This window comes from Vigna umbellata, chromosome 4, assembly GCF_029865625.1.
Source record: "Vigna umbellata cultivar VRB3 chromosome 4, Vumbellata_1.0, whole genome shotgun sequence".
Classification (NCBI taxonomy): domain Eukaryota; kingdom Viridiplantae; phylum Streptophyta; class Magnoliopsida; order Fabales; family Fabaceae; genus Vigna; species Vigna umbellata.
Window position 1 is genome coordinate 39,795,023 of NC_142168.1, and position 17,847 is coordinate 39,812,869.

General features: G+C 35.9%; 2 protein-coding genes across 2 annotated transcripts; both read right to left on the reverse strand.

Moving 5' to 3' along the window:
• Positions 1 to 239: 239 nt before the first annotated feature.
• On the reverse strand, positions 240 to 8,498 carry LOC124832949 (glucan endo-1,3-beta-D-glucosidase-like). Its single transcript, XM_088114187.1, has 2 exons — positions 5,887 to 8,498; positions 240 to 693 (listed from the first exon to the last, which is right to left on the reverse strand). Exons 1-2 carry the CDS (start codon positions 8,012 to 8,014, stop codon positions 572 to 574), a joined length of 2,250 nt encoding a protein of 749 aa, XP_087970313.1. The 5' UTR covers positions 8,015 to 8,498; the 3' UTR covers positions 240 to 571.
• A 5,978-nt stretch (positions 8,499 to 14,476) lies between these two features.
• Positions 14,477 to 16,817, reverse strand: LOC124847934 (glucan endo-1,3-beta-D-glucosidase-like). The gene has a single exon (XM_047325528.2). The coding sequence runs from the start codon at positions 16,800 to 16,802 to the stop codon at positions 14,610 to 14,612; it is 2,193 nt and encodes a 730-aa protein (XP_047181484.2). The 5' UTR covers positions 16,803 to 16,817; the 3' UTR covers positions 14,477 to 14,609.
• Between the last annotated feature and the right edge of the window lie 1,030 nt (positions 16,818 to 17,847).

Sequence of the window (17,847 nt, forward strand, 5' to 3'; positions counted from 1 at the left end):
TATATATATATATTAAAAATATATATTATATAGTTATTCATACAAGGTATATGCATACGTAGAAAGCTTTTTATTCTGTATCAGGTGTAATAGAGCACCAACCCCAGACCGACCAAAAATTATATCAGTTGAATCTGAACAGAGGAGTGTAACATCAAAAGAAATTTATATATACAAATACAACTAAAGTCGATTCCTAAAAGTATAATGTCAAATATTTTCAGATGATAACTACCCCACAAAATTTACCAACATTGTTTAATGTGTTGCATACTTAACACACAAAATATCTCATTTAACTCTATCTTTACAATCATACTAATTATGAACTTTCACACTCTTTAATATGTTACCAATGAGGAAGTAAGAAAATCTAAGATTTTTTTTAAACGAACTATTTTGGCTTAACGCTCTTTGATCGCATTTTATACTCCCCTACGCGAGTCGCTGGTACCAACATATATGCTACATTGTTGCACACTAAAATATTGATGCCTCTGAAAGATTTTAGAATTAGCCAGTAAAATTTTGACCTTCTTAACACTTGGTGATGGATTACAGTTGAGAATGTTCAGTGGCAGTAATGGCCAAACCAGCATTGTTTTCCTTGACCAAATTCCTCCTCCACCTCACCCCTGCTTTGAATCCACCACAACAGATTAGACATTGAGTTTCTGTTGGGAAACAGCGGTACTTGTTCCCTCCTCTGTGAACCCCAAAATGGGCACTATGCGGAAGCGTAAAATGAAAGCGTAAGAAAAGAGAAAATTAACACTGGAAATTTTAACGTGGAAAATCCTCTCGGAAAAAACCACGGGACCTAGTCCAGAAAAATATCTCCACTATAAAAGTAGGATTACAGTGTTTCTCTCACTCTCTGAGGATCTCTCAATAAATCTCACCCTCTCGGATGGTATACAAAACTCTCACTTTCACACTCACAGTATCTTCTATTGTACTGTGTCTACACCTCTCGGTATTTCTCTCACACACAAAAAACTCTGTTTCTCTCCTTCACCGTGGCTCTCTTTTCTTCACGGTGGTATTTTTCTTCTTTGTTGGTCTGTCCATCTTGCTGCCTTAGCTTCTCCATTTAAGAAGCAAAGAAGGTGCAAGAGTCCAAATTGAAGATTGGTGGCTTGGAGCATTTTACGGAAAAGCAAAGTGGAGACAACTTCATTTTGGCTTCAACTTTCGGTGGAGTGGTAGTGAGAAAGTGGAGGGTCCCATTTTTGTTTTATTCCAACAAAACTCCCCCATAAAACAAAAAATGGGTCTTCCATCCCTTCTTGACTTAATTTAAAGGTACCAAGATACCAGTACCTTGGCAACAGTCTTCAACCTTCTTGGTTGGTATTGACTTGGTCATCATGTCAGACCAATTCAAGTCTGTATGGATTTTCTCTATCTTCAATTTCTTCTCATCCAGCGCTTCTCGTATCCAGTGATACCGCACGTCGATATGCTTCGAGCGTGAATGGAACATGGGGTTCTTGGTTAGATGAATGGTGCTTTGATTATCACAATTCACCACATAATCATCTTGATCATGTCCTAATTCACTTAGGAAATTCTTCATCCATAGCATCTCTTTAGAGGCTTCAGTCACCGCTACATACTCTGCTTCAGCAGTAGACAATGTCACACATTTTTGTAGTTTTGACTGCCAAGAAACAGCTCCCCCTGCAAAAGTAATCAGATAACCTGATGTTGACTTCCTTGAATCGACATCTCCAGCCATGTCTGAGTCTGAATATCCGATTAGCTTTAGATCTCCATTGCCAAAACACAAACTTCTTTTGGCAGATCCTCTTAGATACCTCAATATCCACTTAACAGCTTCCCAATGCTCCTTTCCTGGATTTGATAGGAATCTGCTCACAACTCCTACAGCATAGCCAATATCTGGCCTTGTACAAACCATTGCATACATAAGGCTACCCACGACAGAAGAGTAGGGTACCTTGTTCATTTCTTCTTTTTCTTCTTCATTCTTTGGACATTGCGACTTGCTAAGTTTGAAATGTCCAGCAATTGGAACACGAGCAGATTTGGCATTGTGCATGTTGAATCTTTTGAGAATCTTCTCAATGTAATCTTCTTGAGATACCCACAACATTCTTTTAGAACGATCTCTGAATATTTTCATTCCAAGTATCTTCTTTACTGCACCCAGGTCTTTCATGGCAAAAGACTTGCTCAGTGCCTTCTTGAGAGCAGCTATTTTAATTTTGTCCTTCCCTACAATCAACATATCATCAACATACAAGAGAAGTATGATGGACTCACCATTTTCATAATGCTTCACAAACACGCAATGGTCTGCGGAGGTCTTCTTGAAATTATGTTGGATCATGAAGGAATCAAATTTCTTGTACCATTGTCTTGGAGCTTGCTTCAGACCATAGAGGCTTTTCTTCAGACGACACACCAAGTGTTCTTTGCCAGGTTCTTCAAAACCCTCTGGTTGCTTCATGTAAATTTCTTCCTCTAGATCTCCATGTAAGAATGCTGTTTTGACGTCCAGTTGTTCAATCTCCAAGTCTAGTGTTGCTGCAAGACCGAGAATTGCTCTAATGGATGTCATCTTCACCACTGGTGAAAATATTTCGTCGAAGTCTATTCCTTTCTTCTGGTTGCACCCCTTCACGACAATTCGTGCTTTGTACCTTGGGCTTGGGTTGTTCTCTTCATTCTTGAGCTTGAACACCCATTTGTTCTGCAATGCTCTTCTTTCTTTTGGTAATTCTACCAAATCATAAGTCTGATTTTCCTTTAAGGATTGCATCTCTTCTTCCATGGCTTGCAACCATTTGCCTTTGTCTTCCGACTCCATTGCTTCTACAAAGCTTTGAGGTTCACCTTCATTAGTAAAATTAACATATTCATCTGAAAAATACCTTCTTGACGGTTGCTTCTGCCTTGTTGATCGTCTCAATTGGGGTTCTTGTGGAGCATCCTCAATTGGTTGATCTTCTTCCGTCAGATTAGGTTGATCTGCTTCTTCAGCCATTTCATCAAGTTGTAACTCTGGTTCGGCTTGATGAGTCTCTCCTCCTAAGTTGTTCATCACAATAGGGCTTTGATCACTTATTAGCTTAAGTGTTGGTTTCTCCACTTTCTTGATGTCTTGGATTGTCTGATCTTCAAAGAACACCACATCTCTGCTTCGAACAATCTTTCTGTTTGCAGGATCCCATAATCTGAAACCAAATTCATCTCTTGGAGAACCAAGGTATATGCACTCTTTCGCCTTAGCATCAAGCTTTGCTCTTTCATCTTTCGGAATGTGAACTGATGCTTTACATCCGAAGACTCTCAAGTTGCGATATGAGGCCTTTTTACCGGACCATACTTCTTCTGGTATCTTACCGTTTAATGGTCTTGACGGTGATAAGTTGATCAAATCAGTTGCTGTCACCACTGCCTCCCCCCAGAATGTCTTGGGAAGTTTTGCGTGAGACAACATGCTCCTGACCTTCTCGGCAATCGTTCTGTTGAATCTTTCAGCTACTCCATTCATCTGAGGTGTCTTGGGAGGTACTTTCTCATGTTTGATCCCATGAGTCTTGCAATAGTACTCGAACGGACCTCTGTACTCTCCACCATTATCACTTCTCAAACATTTCAACTTTCTACCAGTTTCACGTTCAACTGAGGCGTGAAACTCCTTGAAGATTCGTAGAACTTCATCTTTTCTCTTCAATGGATAGACCCACAATTTTCTGGAGTGGTCATCAATGAAGGTAACAAAATATTGAGCACCACCAAGGGACTTTTCAGATGTTGAACAAACATCTGAGTGTACAAGATCCAAAATATGCTCTTTTCTTCTTCCATTCTCAGATCTACGGAAGGACACTCTATGCTGCTTACCTGCTAGACAGTCTTCACATAATTCAAGTGGTTGTCCTTTTATACTTTGGAGATGATCTTTCGCAAGGATCTCTAATCCTTTCTCGCTCATGTGGCCCAGTCTTTTGTGCCACAACTCCTTACTTTCTTCTTGAGCGACATTTGTCTCTCCTTTGTATATTTTTCCTTGCATACAGTACAAGGAACCTTCCTTCTTGCCTCGAGCAACAATCATGCTTCCTCGGCTAAGTTTCCATCTTCCATCGCTGAATTGGTTGTTCATTCCAGCATCATCTAATTTGCCAACTGAGATAAGGTTTAGACGTATCTCTGGTACATGTCTTACCTCCTTCAGCACAAGTTTGTTTCCATTTTCTGTCGTCAAAGTCACTTCTCCTATGCCCACAATTTTGCTTGTGACATGATTACCCATCTTCACTGTTCCAAAGTCTCCTTTTTGATAGGATGAGAAGAATCCCTCATGAGGAGTAACATGGAAAGATGCTCCGGTATCTACTATCCAAGTGCAATCATCAAAAGCAATATTTAGATAGTTTACCTCAGTGATAAGGAACACATTCTCATCATTTGATACCACCGCTGTTGTAGTCTTTTCCTCCAACTTCTTTTTGGGATCTACCACATCAGGGTGTACAGTTCCATTCTTCTGATCTCTCTTCAGGAATCTACATTCTGGCTTCTTGTGACCATCTTTTCCACAATAAAAGCATGTCAGACCTTTGGAACGAGACTTGAATCTTCCTCGTGACTTTTCACGTTTTCCTTTGCTTCTGTTTTCACTCCTTCCTCTATTCTCAACAACATTGGCTTCTGAGTGACTACTCGATCCCCTTTCTTTCCTTCTGGATTCTTCATTCAGTAAACTGTCTGTGATGTTATCCAGACTGAGCTTTCCATCTGGTGCTGAGTTACTGAGAGTGACCACCAACGTGTCCCAACTCTCCGGTAGAGAACTAAGGAGTAAAAGAGCTTGTAACTCGTCATCAATCTTCATATCCGCCTTCATTAATTGATTCACAATACCTTTGAAGGTGTTGAGATGCTCGATCATATTCTGGTCGTCAGTGTACTCCAACTTTACGAGTCGTCTGACTAGGTGAGCTTTGTTCCTGGGAGTCTTCTTTTGAATCATTGATTCAAGCTTTGTCCATAACTCATACGCATTGGTATAAGTCGATACATGCTCAAAGAGACTTCTGTCAATGTATTTCCGAATCATAGCCACTGTTTTACGATTCAGAATCTCCCAGTCTTTTTCGGCCTTCCCTTCCGGAATTTCCGAATTTGTGATCGGCTCATACAAATCCTTGCAGTATAGATGATCTTCCATCATCGGCTTCCAGTAGGAATAATTATCCGCAGTTAGCTTGAACATGTCTCCTTCCATCTTGAGTTTCACAGGACCGTGACTTTTTCGAACCGGTAGCTCTGATACCACTGTTGGGAAACAGCGGTACTTGTTCCCTCCTCTGTGAACCCCAAAATGGGCACTATGCGGAAGCGTAAAATGAAAGCGTAAGAAAAGAGAAAATTAACACTGGAAATTTTAACGTGGAAAATCCTCTCGGAAAAAACCACGGGACCTAGTCCAGAAAAATATCTCCACTATAAAAGTAGGATTACAGTGTTTCTCTCACTCTCTGAGGATCTCTCAATAAATCTCACCCTCTCGGATGGTATACAAAACTCTCACTTTCACACTCACAGTATCTTCTATTGTACTGTGTCTACACCTCTCGGTATTTCTCTCACACACAAAAAACTCTGTTTCTCTCCTTCACCGTGGCTCTCTTTTCTTCACGGTGGTATTTTTCTTCTTTGTTGGTCTGTCCATCTTGCTGCCTTAGCTTCTCCATTTAAGAAGCAAAGAAGGTGCAAGAGTCCAAATTGAAGATTGGTGGCTTGGAGCATTTTACGGAAAAGCAAAGTGGAGACAACTTCATTTTGGCTTCAACTTTCGGTGGAGTGGTAGTGAGAAAGTGGAGGGTCCCATTTTTGTTTTATTCCAACAGTTTCCATCATCAAACACTTTCAAGCCTCTTACTTTCTGTAGTGCACTTTCTTTATCATAAGTTCCTTCCAAGGCATAGATAAACCCCTTCCACCCTTCTCCAACACATTTTCTGTTCAAATTGGGCACTGTCCACTCCACAAGTTCCTTCACATAACCAACATCTGAGAACAAGGCCTCGGTAATAGGAGAGAGTGGTAAAACATGAATACCAAGCCTGCACTCTCTCCATTGAGCAGGAGCAAACCATAGTCCACTATCTCTCTTGTTAGCCCACACAACACTTACCACCTTGTTTTCTTTGGTAAAATCTTCCTCATACAGTTTATGTCCCTCTCCCAAATGCCACCACATTTGAGCTGCATGAATTTCCAATGCTGCAAGTGTTGATCCGGTGGCTATAAGTTCAGTGTCACCATATGCTAGACCCATCAGTGCTGCAGAATAATATGCATTCACAGCTTCACTAGTACTCTCCTGATTTCTTCCATCTGCAAATTCAGTTAACCCTCCTGCCCAAGAGTGCAGTTTATACAGATCAAAGCACCTCAAACGCGTGTAATTAGAGTCTGGTCTTCTTCCCAAGTTCATGAAATCTGCCACAAGTGAATAGGCTTGAGGCTTGTACTTCCTTCCCCAAGCTGGATCAACCTTTGCAAGCACCGCAATTCCATAAAGAAAGTACCCCAAATTGTAATGATGATCATTATAAACACCAAACCCGAAATCTGCTCCTGAATCTTTAGACCCTTGTTTAGTAACAATCCCTCCCCATTTCCCATCATAGATAAAACCGTTTCCGCTGAAAGTTCCATCTAACCATGGCTCAATGATCTCCTTCAAGAAATTCCCAATCGTAGGTATCGCATCGAAAAAGGCCACTTCTTCAGCTATCAATGCCAACCTTGCTGCCCTTGCTATAATCTTCCCATAAAAGTAGCATGATGTTGTTGTTATTCCCAAGGGATTCAAAGCTTCCACTTCTTCAGAAAGCACTGAAAAAATCTCTTCATGGAATTCCTCTTTTATACCTCTAGTGGAATGCCAAGTAACTGAAACCGGATCGGTTTTCAACAACCAGGAGTCTCCAACAACACCAACAAGCTCTCCATCAATACTTCTAAATTTCAAATCATGCAGAACTGTAACACCACATTCACCATCATTCAAAAGCTGAAGATGAAGAGGGTGAGCTAGCATTAACAACTCCCCCCACCCTTTCTTTTCCCATGTATACTTTACACAGAACGGATTTGTGAATGCTGCATCCCCAGAGACAGGATAACAAGAGCTGAACCTATTAAGGATTACCTCGTACTTAGGGTCAGAATCAGGCAAGACTACTATCCTAATTATTCCAGAAAACTCGCCGGAAGTAATCTGAGAAAGGGTATGGTTTAAACTGATCGGCGAGGAAGTGTGAATGAGCCATGTTTGGCCATTGTTGAGCTGCAAGGTGTGTTTGGTGAGGGAGTTATTGGATGAGAGGGAAAGAATGGCATGCATGGTGGTGATGGAAAGCGGTGTGGGACATGTCACTGATGCTGTCACAAAAGGGCTTCCCCTGACAAGAAAGAACCTGAGGTTTGAAGAGGGAATGTCCAAAGTGACACTCATATCACTGAAGGAAGAGATCACATGCCTTGAGTGCGAGCCTGGAGTGGTTTTGCTTTCAGTGGAAGAGATGGTGATGTCAGGGTTGAAAACCTGTGCTATGAAAGAAGGGTTGAAGCTGAGAGAAGGGTAGGAGAGAGAGAGGGAGGAGTTTGAGGATTTGATGAGGTAAGGATGAATGTATTCAGGTGTGTCTCCGTTTTGAAGAACATAGTTTTGGAAGAAAGAGTTTGTAGGGAGTGGAGAAGAAAGAAGGTTTGGAGCAAAGAAAGTTGCAGGGTCAGGGAGAATTGTGGAGAGAGCTTGAGGGAAGAGAAATGGAGCATTTGGTTGCTTAGGAGGTGGCGGCGGAGATGGCGGCGGAGGAGGCGACGGAGGTGGCGGTGGAGGGGGCGGTGGAGGTGTAGATGAAGGAAGTGGAGGAGGTTGAGATGATGGCGGTCTTGGTCGGGGTTTATTTTTGAAGGGTTTTGTAATTTCTCTTTCGATTTTTCTTCCAAGTTTCTTAAACATGGTGAGTTTGGAGTTAGATTTTTGGAAGTGGATGTAGTGGAGGTTAAGTTAGTTGGAAATAGAAATGGAAAGGGTTGGTTACTGTGATTTATATACAAGAGAAAAATGAAGCTGAAAGGAAAAGCAAGGAATTTGAAAATTTATGAAGAAAGGGATTGTTTAAAGAGAATATAAGAATGTTCTTATGAGTGTGCATAGAAACAGAAAGTGTCAAAAAGGAAGAAATGATTCCATTATTTTGCTTGAGTGCAGAAAATGGGGTAGGGATCATTGAAAGATAGTTTAAGGTTTCTGGTGATTTAATGTGCAAGGAAGAGATGGCATAATGAGGTTGTTTTGGCATTTGATAAGCTACATTAAAAAAAAAATTCTAGTTAGTATTTTTTTTTTAATATTTAAGAGTTTATTTAATGTAAATATTTTTATGTTTTTAATTTTTATTTTATTAAAAGTAATATGATGTAATTTATTTTATTAAATTAGTGCTGATATTGTTTGAAAGGTAATTATTTTGATTTTTCTAATATCAACTCATCCCACCTCTATAATTGTTTCTCAAGATGGTAGAAACAGATGTGGTTAGGGAAGTTCAAAGACTTTCTACTATCAAAACAATTATACTATAATTGATAAAGTTTATGCTTTGCTTTATACAATTAAATCACATCGTCTAATAAAAATAGAAAAACTAAGCACCCAGCAAGTCTTAGATACATGCAAGGCAACTTCTTTCTTCACACCATATTTTTTTCACTTATAGTTTCTAATTGTCTGTGGTTAACATTCATTTCAGATTGTAAAAGTTGAAATCTATATTCCATTTTATATAATTTAAAAATTTAGTTTGAATTATATAATTTAAAATTTAAATATACTTTAAATTGTGCAATTCGAAAATATATTATAAATTATACAATTCATACATCAATAATCTAAAATATGTTTTTGGATATATATTTTCAAAAATATATTTTAGATTGTCCAATCCATATATATTTTCAAATTAATTATATAGTTTAAAAGTATATTTTTACTTTAAAACTATATTTTAAATTGTACACTCCAAATATATTTTTAAATTACATAATCTAAAAATACATTACAATAATATAGCTATATATTATGTAATTTGAAAATGTAGTCTTATATTATAATTTGAATACATTCCCAAATTACTGAATATGGATATGTATTTCCAGAATTTATTTTTATATATAAAAATATATTTCAAATTAGTTACTCTAAAAATATATTTTAGATTGTACAGATTAAATATAATTTTAAATTATATAATTTAAAAATAAATTCTTTAAATATATATTACAAAATTATATAATCTAAAAATATATTTTAATTTGATAATCCAAAACATAATTACTTACTATGTAATTTGAAAATGTATTCTAAATTATACAATTTGAATATATCCCCAAATTACTGGAAATGCATTCTAATTTGTCTCAACAAAATCCAAAGTTTATTTCTAGATGTAAAAATATATTTCAAATTACTTAATTTGAAATTCTATAATTCATTTCTGGATTTCGATTCAAAAATGTATTTTAGAGTGTATGTTTCCAAATTTCACAATCTAAAAATTTAAAACATAAAAAATTTAGATTATTTCAATAAGTTAGATACATGAAAAACCATGAAAGAAAAAAAAAACAAAATTCCTATGTCATCGTCACTCTCTCACCTCCTTGTTGTCGTGGCTACTCTTAGTATCCGAGGCTGTATAATTGGGAAGGATCTTTTGTAAAGAGAAATTACTTTCATGAAAAAACATAATTTAGAAGTAAAAAAACCAATTGTGTAATCTAAATGTTAAAAGTGAATTATGAATTGCACAATAAAAAAAATATTTTTATGCCGAAAAATAATTCATGGATTACGAAATCTGAAAGTTAACTTTTAAGAATAAAGTAAAAAAAAATGTATTTATAAAAGTGCAGAAGAAAAATATTGGTGGTGCAAAAAAAAATTCCCATATTCAAATTGATTCAGGGTGATAAAGTCAGGAATGCGCAAAGATATCATAGGGTTGCTCCCTCACCACTAAATGCCCCGTACCTTTGTGGAGGTCAATATCCGTTTCACCTTCTACGGATGTTATCCGTGAACGAATTTTCACATTCGTAAAATGTTACATTTTTTAATATTTTCTTTTGTTATTTTAATTTATTGTTTTTATTTTAGATTTTATTTTAATAATGTTTTTTAATTGTATTTATAAAAAACAAAAAAAAAAATACTCTATAACAATTTAAAATATAATAAATTAATAAACTAAAAACTAACAAAAAAAATAAAAAAAAATAAACATTCAACGGATGTGGCCACATGACATATTCATTTAACTAATTAAATAAAAAATATTTAAATAATCAATTAAATAATAATACGTAATTAAAGTAAAATAAAAATCAATTTAATTAAATTAATAATAATTATTTCATTAAATAAAATAAAATTATTTTGCTACGTAATATGTAAGAACCAAGAATTTATAAAGAAAATTGGAGAAAGACAGGTGTATCTACTGGATTGTACCGTTCGGTTTTCAGAGCTCGTATATAAATGAAAATTTCAAATTTCGTTCCATTCTCTGTATGCACCCTCTCTCTCCAAAATTTTGATCTTCTCTTTTCTCCTCCTTCTCTCTAAAAAGCTCTCATCTTACTTCATCTACTTTCTAATCAGACCAAGCTTAGGTAATCTTGAAGTCAAAAACATCTTTTTTCCACCGATTAAAGTCTTGTTTAGAGTTGGTAAGTTTCGATTTCTTGAACTCTTGTGAGATTCCAAAACTTTTTGACACATGCAAGTCAAGTTTCTGGTTGCATGTGTTCATCAACCTCCTCTTCCCATTTCTGATCATATATCTGATCTTTTGGTGGGTCTATTCTTATCAATCGGTGAACTTTAGGTTCTTAGGAATTTTTGGTGGTGAGCGAGTTTTGCAGTTGTTGAGCTTTCGGTTTGGTCAAAGAGGTAAGGGAAGTTAGTTAATTTAATTGCTTGGTTGATGATGTATGAAAAGGTTGTTGATGATTCTGCATGTGTGTGAAATTGAATGATTTGATGTTCGGTAATCCTTGTGTGGAGTGTTATATGCTATGTTTATGAGGTTTGGGTTTCTGCAGAATTTTGGTTTAATGGTCGAGTGAATTGTGAGGAAGTATGATGGTGAATTTAGGGAATTTGTGTTCAGTATTAGGTGGGTGGTCGGTTTCCTAGCCGTACTCAGTTTTGTATTAGCGTTCGTTCTTATTAGTGCTAAGTTTTGTATTGTGTTCTGTCTTAACTGAGTTCTTTTTCCATGGGGCTTTAGTTAATGACCGATCGATCTTGTATTAGTATTTGATTGAATCTAGCGTTCGGTCCTAGTGGGGTATGTGGTCTCTTCGTAGCGATCGGTCTTGGAGGGGTATGTGGCCTATTAGTAGCGCTTGGTCTTGTACTAAGTGCTCGATCTCGTACTTGTATTCGATCTTAAATGCGTTCGACCTCTCATGGACCTTACCTGTTAATGACCATTCGGTGATATTTTAGAAATCGGTCTTATATTAGTATTCGGTATCAACTCTAAGTGTTTGGCTTAAGCTATAGGTGTTCGGCCTAAGCTATAAGCATTTGGTCTAAACTTAGTACTTGGCATGGTGGTAGTATTTGGTCATGTTGTGGTACTCAGAATCCTCTAGTTGTCAGTTAGTAATAGTGCTCGACCTTCTCTTCAGCTGTATCTATTATTGATCGTTCGGTCCTGTTCTTTAGGTAGTGATAGAATTATCGGTCTCCAACATTCACAGAGTGTTCGGTCTTGTTCATATGTGTTTGGTTATTTCTGTTTGGCTTATATTTATTCCAATGTGTTATTGTAATTAATTGTTCCAATTGCTTTGATGGCTGATGTATGCATTATCATAATGGTGTCAAATTGAAAGTATGGTATAATGTTCCAACTGGTATGAAAGAGAATTCCAAGGAGGAATGTCTCAGTTATTGGTTATCAAGGTGGTGGTAAAGTATGAATATGGACAGTGAAATCCATGGCGTTCATCCTGACATTCTAATGATTACCAAGTCTCAAGTAGAGATGGGTAAGTCATGTCGTGAGAATAGTAGGAGGCCTTAGTCTAAGGGGGGACACCTTAGGTGAGGGATAACGGGCTAACCTCGTGCGGCAGCTGATGGGTTTCCAGTTACTACACCCGCGAGTGCACAAACGACCAAAGCTACATATTCATACAATCCGGATGGTCAAGTCAAGTAGTCGGTCTTTGCCTGAATTAATGTGTTCGGTTCTTGCTTGTTTGAGTAGTCGGTCATTGCATGATTTAAATGTTTGGCTATTATATGCTTATGTAATTGTTTTACTTGTAGGATTAATATGATTAATTAAATTACACTAGCTTACCCTTCTTTTCTGTCTTGTTATGTTTGTCTGATCGGTACTCTTTATTTGCAATGATCACCTTGTGGGTGTGAGCAGAGGGAGGCGAGCGTTCATTGGAGGAAGCGCTGGACGGTGAGGACCCAATGGTGTAGTCTATGACTGTTCGGTCATATAGATATAGTATGTATAGACCGTTCGATCATGTATATAGTTTTGTATATATTTAACTTTATTTCTAGAAACTGTTCTACAATATTATGATGTGATTATTCTTAGACATATAGTTTGACTATAATTTTTGGGATGTTACATAATATATTATAAAAAAACAAAAAAATTTAAATACTCTATAAATTAATTTAAAATATAATAAATTAATAAAATATAAATTAATAAAATAAAAACTAAAAAAAAAAACTTTAAACGGATGTAACATAATCAATTAAAAAATAATAAAATTTGATTAAATTAATAATAATTATTTCACTAAATAAAATAAAATTAATTTATATATAATTACATAACAATTTTTTTAAGAAAATAATATTTATATATTAATTTAAAATACAATAAATTAATAAACTAAAAGTTAAAAAAAAATATATAAAAAAGAACTTAAACCTTGAATGGATATGATTGAAAATTTTTTTTTCAATAGATGTCGACATCCGTTAAAGAAAAGAAGTCGGAGTGTAGGATTTTTTAAAATATTAAAGATAGTTTTGAAATTTTAAAAAAATGTGATGGTACAGAAATAGCAATGTAGGGTGATGTAGGAAGTAACCCTCGAAATATCAGTAGAAAAAGGGGAAAATACATATTTTTTTAAAGTTTAAATAACTTAAATAAATTTGGTGTCTCTAATTATTACATATTTTTATTAAAATATCCAACAAATTATTTTTATAAATTAAGTGCTTTATAAATTATAAAATTTGAATCTATAAACAAAATATTCATTTATAATTTGTTCTTAATCTTATGTTATATCTTTTAATTAACCTCTAAAATATTTTTAAACTTCTCTTTTGATTATTTATTTATTATCATAATGACCTACATATTTTTCATCATATAATAAAATTTATTATTTATATATATAACAAAAATAACTTAATAAAAATTTTATTAAAAATATCTGAATGGAAGAATTGATAAAAGTAATAAAAGAAATTGAAACTGAAATGTATTAGATAACTAATTTAAAAAATATTATACATTCAAAATAAAAAAAAGAATCATATATTAAAGACTTAAAATTCATTTAAATCAATTTATATTAAAACACTTAATATATTTTTAAATGTTATTTTATATTTTGTGGTGTAATATCAACACTTAAGAGATCAGAATGATGTAATGAAAAATTATGTGCAAACAAATAGTTTTGCTTTGAAAGATAAGAACATTATCCAGCATTTCCATACACAGATAATGAAAAGAATAAAAGCAACATGTTGAGGACAAGTTGTTGTTACAAAAAGTTATATAATTAAGTTATCTTTGTTGAAAAAAGACATCATAGAATCAGCTGCATTTTATACATGACAATGAATCTTAAGCCTAAATCTGTAATGTTTCTTGTATCAGGCCTATTCACACTCAAATTCATAGCAAACCAAACCAAATGCATTTCAGTTAAAAACAGATTGTCTTTTCTGATAACCTTCAGAATTTCAATTTGTGCACATGTCCGACTAAATATATACCTAATAATACTTTAAGAATAATTTATAACTTTATCTTGATAAAAATGAATGTATTTGATTTTAATTTATATTCACACAATATTAATGTTTTTAAGAATTTGTTAAATATTTTGCAATATGCATTGCATATTGAGTTGTATCTTATATACGTATCAGATACTTGTAGGATTGTATCTGTGCATCATTCGAGTTTAGACTATAGAATGCATTCATCGGCTAACAGCTTCCTGAACTTTTCAAAATTGAAATGCAAAAAACATCACAATAGAAAAGTGAAGGCAAGATGCTAGGCTAAAACTAAAGAGCTTAAACCATATGTCCTCATGACAGGGATGGCAGAGAATGATTGCTAAGTCCACACAACACACAGATTTTACCAAATAGAAACTGTAACAAACAAATATCAACCATACACAGAAATTTATTCATGTACAATGTAAGAAACTATCATAATTTCTTTCTGAATAGCTGAAAATCATAAACAATACTAGTGGCAGTAATGACCAAACCAGCAGTGTTTTCCATGACCATATTCCTCTTCATCACTTCTGCTGTGAATCCACCACAAGAGATTAGTCAATGAGTTTCCATCATCAAATCCATTTAAGCTTCTTATCCTCTGCAATGCACCTTCATAGTCATAAATTCCCTGCAGTGCATAAACAAACCCCTTCCATCCTTCTCCAACACCTTCCCTGTTCAAGGCTGGCAATGTCCACTCCACAAGATCCTTCGCAAAATCAACATTGGAAAACAACACTTCAGAAATGGGCAGTAACGGCAACAGTTGAATCCCAAGCCGACATTCTTTCCACTCAGGAGGCGCAAACCATAGTCCACTGTCCCTCTTGTTAGCCCACAGAACACCAACTACCTTGTTTTGCCTCTCAAAATCTTCACCATAGAGATTATCTCCCTGTCTCACATGCCACCACATTTGAGCTGCATGAATCTCCAATGCTGTGAGCGTTGATCCAGTTGCAACAAGATGTGTGTCACCATACGCCAGACCCATCAATGCAGCAGAATAGTATGCATTAACAGCTTCACTGGTACTCTCCTGATTCCTTCCATCTGCAAACTCAGTTAACCCTCCAGCCCATGAGTGTAATTTATAAAGGTCAAAACACCTTAGTCTTGTGTAGTTCGAGTTTGATCTTCTGCTCAATGTCATAAAATCTGCCATGAGAGAATAGGCTTGAGGCTTATACTTTCTACCCCACACTGGATCAATCTTTGCAAGCACTGCAATTCCATAAACAAAGTATCCCAAATGATAATGGTGATCATTGTAAATTCCAAACCCAAAATCAGCACCAGCATCAGTGGACCCTTGTTTGGTAACAATCCCACCCCATTTCCTATCATACAGGAATCCATTCCCACTGAAAGTCCCCTCCAGCCACGGCTCAATGGTTTCCTTCAAATACTTCCTAACCTTAGGAATCACATCAAGAAAACACATCTCTTCAGCTATCAAAGCCAACCTTGCAGCCCTTGCAATCAGTTTCCCATAAAAATACGACGAATTCGTTGTTATTGCGGATGAATTCAGCCCCTCAACATCATTTACAAGCGCCGAAACAATCTCATCCCGGGATTCTTCTCTCACACCCCTGATAGAGTGCCAAGTCACAGAAACAGGATCAGTTTTCAAACTCCATGAATCACCAACAATCCCAACAAGGTCCCCATCAATGCTCCCATACTTAAAATCACTCAAAACATTAACATCTTCACAACCACCATCAGCCAAAAGCTGAAGATGGAGAGGGTGAGCCAACATCAACAAATCACCCCACCCTTTCTTCTCCCACTTATACTCCACACAAAATGGCCTGGAAAACACAGCCTCACCACTAACAGGGTAACAGGAACTGAACCTGTCAAGCACAGCCTCATGCTTGCAATCAGAATCAGGCAACAGGGCAATCCTAATTATGCCAGAAAACGCATCAGAAGTGATCTCAGAAAGCCCATGACTCAACCTAATCGGCGAAGAAGCATACAAAATCCAAGTCTGGCCATTGTTGAGGTGAAAAGTGTGCTTGGTTAGGGAATCACTGGAGGAAAAGGAGAGAATGGCGTGGATAGTGGTGATGGAAAGAGGGGTCGGTTGAGTCACAGAGAATGTCAAAAAGGGGCTGCCCCTAACAAGGAAAAACCTCAAATTGGAAGAAGGGATGTCCAAAGTGACACTGAGATCATTGTGGGAAGAGATGGTGTGGTTGAAATGGGAAAGGTGGGATTTTTGAGAGGAAGAAATGGTGAGATCAGGGTTGAAGACCTGGTATGTGAAGGAGGGGTTAAAGAAGCGAGATGGGTATGAAAGCGAGAGAGAAAAGTTTGAGGGTTTGATGAGGTAAGGGTGAATATACTCGGGTTGATCACCATTTTTCAGGGTAAAGTTTTGGAAGAAAGAGTTGGTGGGGAGTGGATTTGAGAGAAGGTTTGGGGAGAACAAATTGGAGGGATCAGGAACAACAGAGGAATCAACATGCGGAAACAGAAAAGGAGAATGTTTTCTAGTATGAGACATTGTTTTTGTTTTTGTTGACAGTAATGGAAGAGGTAATGGAGATGCAGGTGATGGTGGTGGTGGGTTTTTATAGGGTTTGGACCCTTTCTTAGGGCCACTTGTGAAGGCTGTGCTAACCTTGCGTCTAAGTTTTTTCAACATTTCTAGGTTGTTGACTAAATCTATGCTTGCAATATAATATTATTTTGTTAATATTTTAGTTTTAAAGAAAAACTAATTATTAGAAACCTTCTTGCAAAATTATAATAAGGACAATATTCGGAAGCTTAACTTGAATTTTTAAATTTGATATAAGTAAGCGTTTGTTTGAAAGTTTGGTGTTTTTTATAATTGATTAATTGTATAATAGTATATTATTGTAATCTATTATAAAAATATGATTTTAAGATAAAACAAATTCACTTAAATGAAAAAAAGGAGTTTTTACAAGTGAACAAGCTCTAGAGAAGATATGATTTTGGTAAGGAGAATTGGTTAAGCAACAAAGAGTGATTATTGTGACACTAAATTGGTGGAGTTGTTGGGTATTTTGGAATTTTGAATGAGTTGTTGGAGAAGGGGTTTTGACAAGGAGAATGGTTTTATTGGGATATGATTTTGCATAGGATAGGGAAGAGAGGAATTGGATTGGATTGGATATGATTGAATGAGATTGGTATGAGAGGATTTATGAAGGTTGAATGGTGTGATTGAAGGTGAAGGAATTAGGGTATGTTGGGGTGGGAAGGTTAGAGAATTAGAGTGTGAAGAAAGGAAATGGTAGGTTTCTCATTAGGAAAGTGCAAGGAAGGGATGACGTATGTGCAATTAGAATTTATGTGGCGTGTCTTGTCCTATTGTGAAGGAAAGAGAAATAATAAGGAACTTGACGCGGTTAAGGAATTATTATGATTTATGACATCGAGGAAAGGGGTTGAATTGTAGGATATACAACTAGACGCTCTTTTTCTTCCCAGAATTATAAGTATTAAATTGCCTACCTTGTTAGTCTATCTTTTCTATTTTGAAAATGGCTTGTCTTTGGATGTAAAGGATCAATTTCAAGAATAACAATGAGTGGATTTAGAAAAATTAAAGATAAAAATGAGATTATATAGATTAATGTTGTATTTTTATAATTAATTTTTTTTAAAATTCACTCAAATTCATTTTCTACACTTCATCTTCATAAATAACGTTGTTTCAA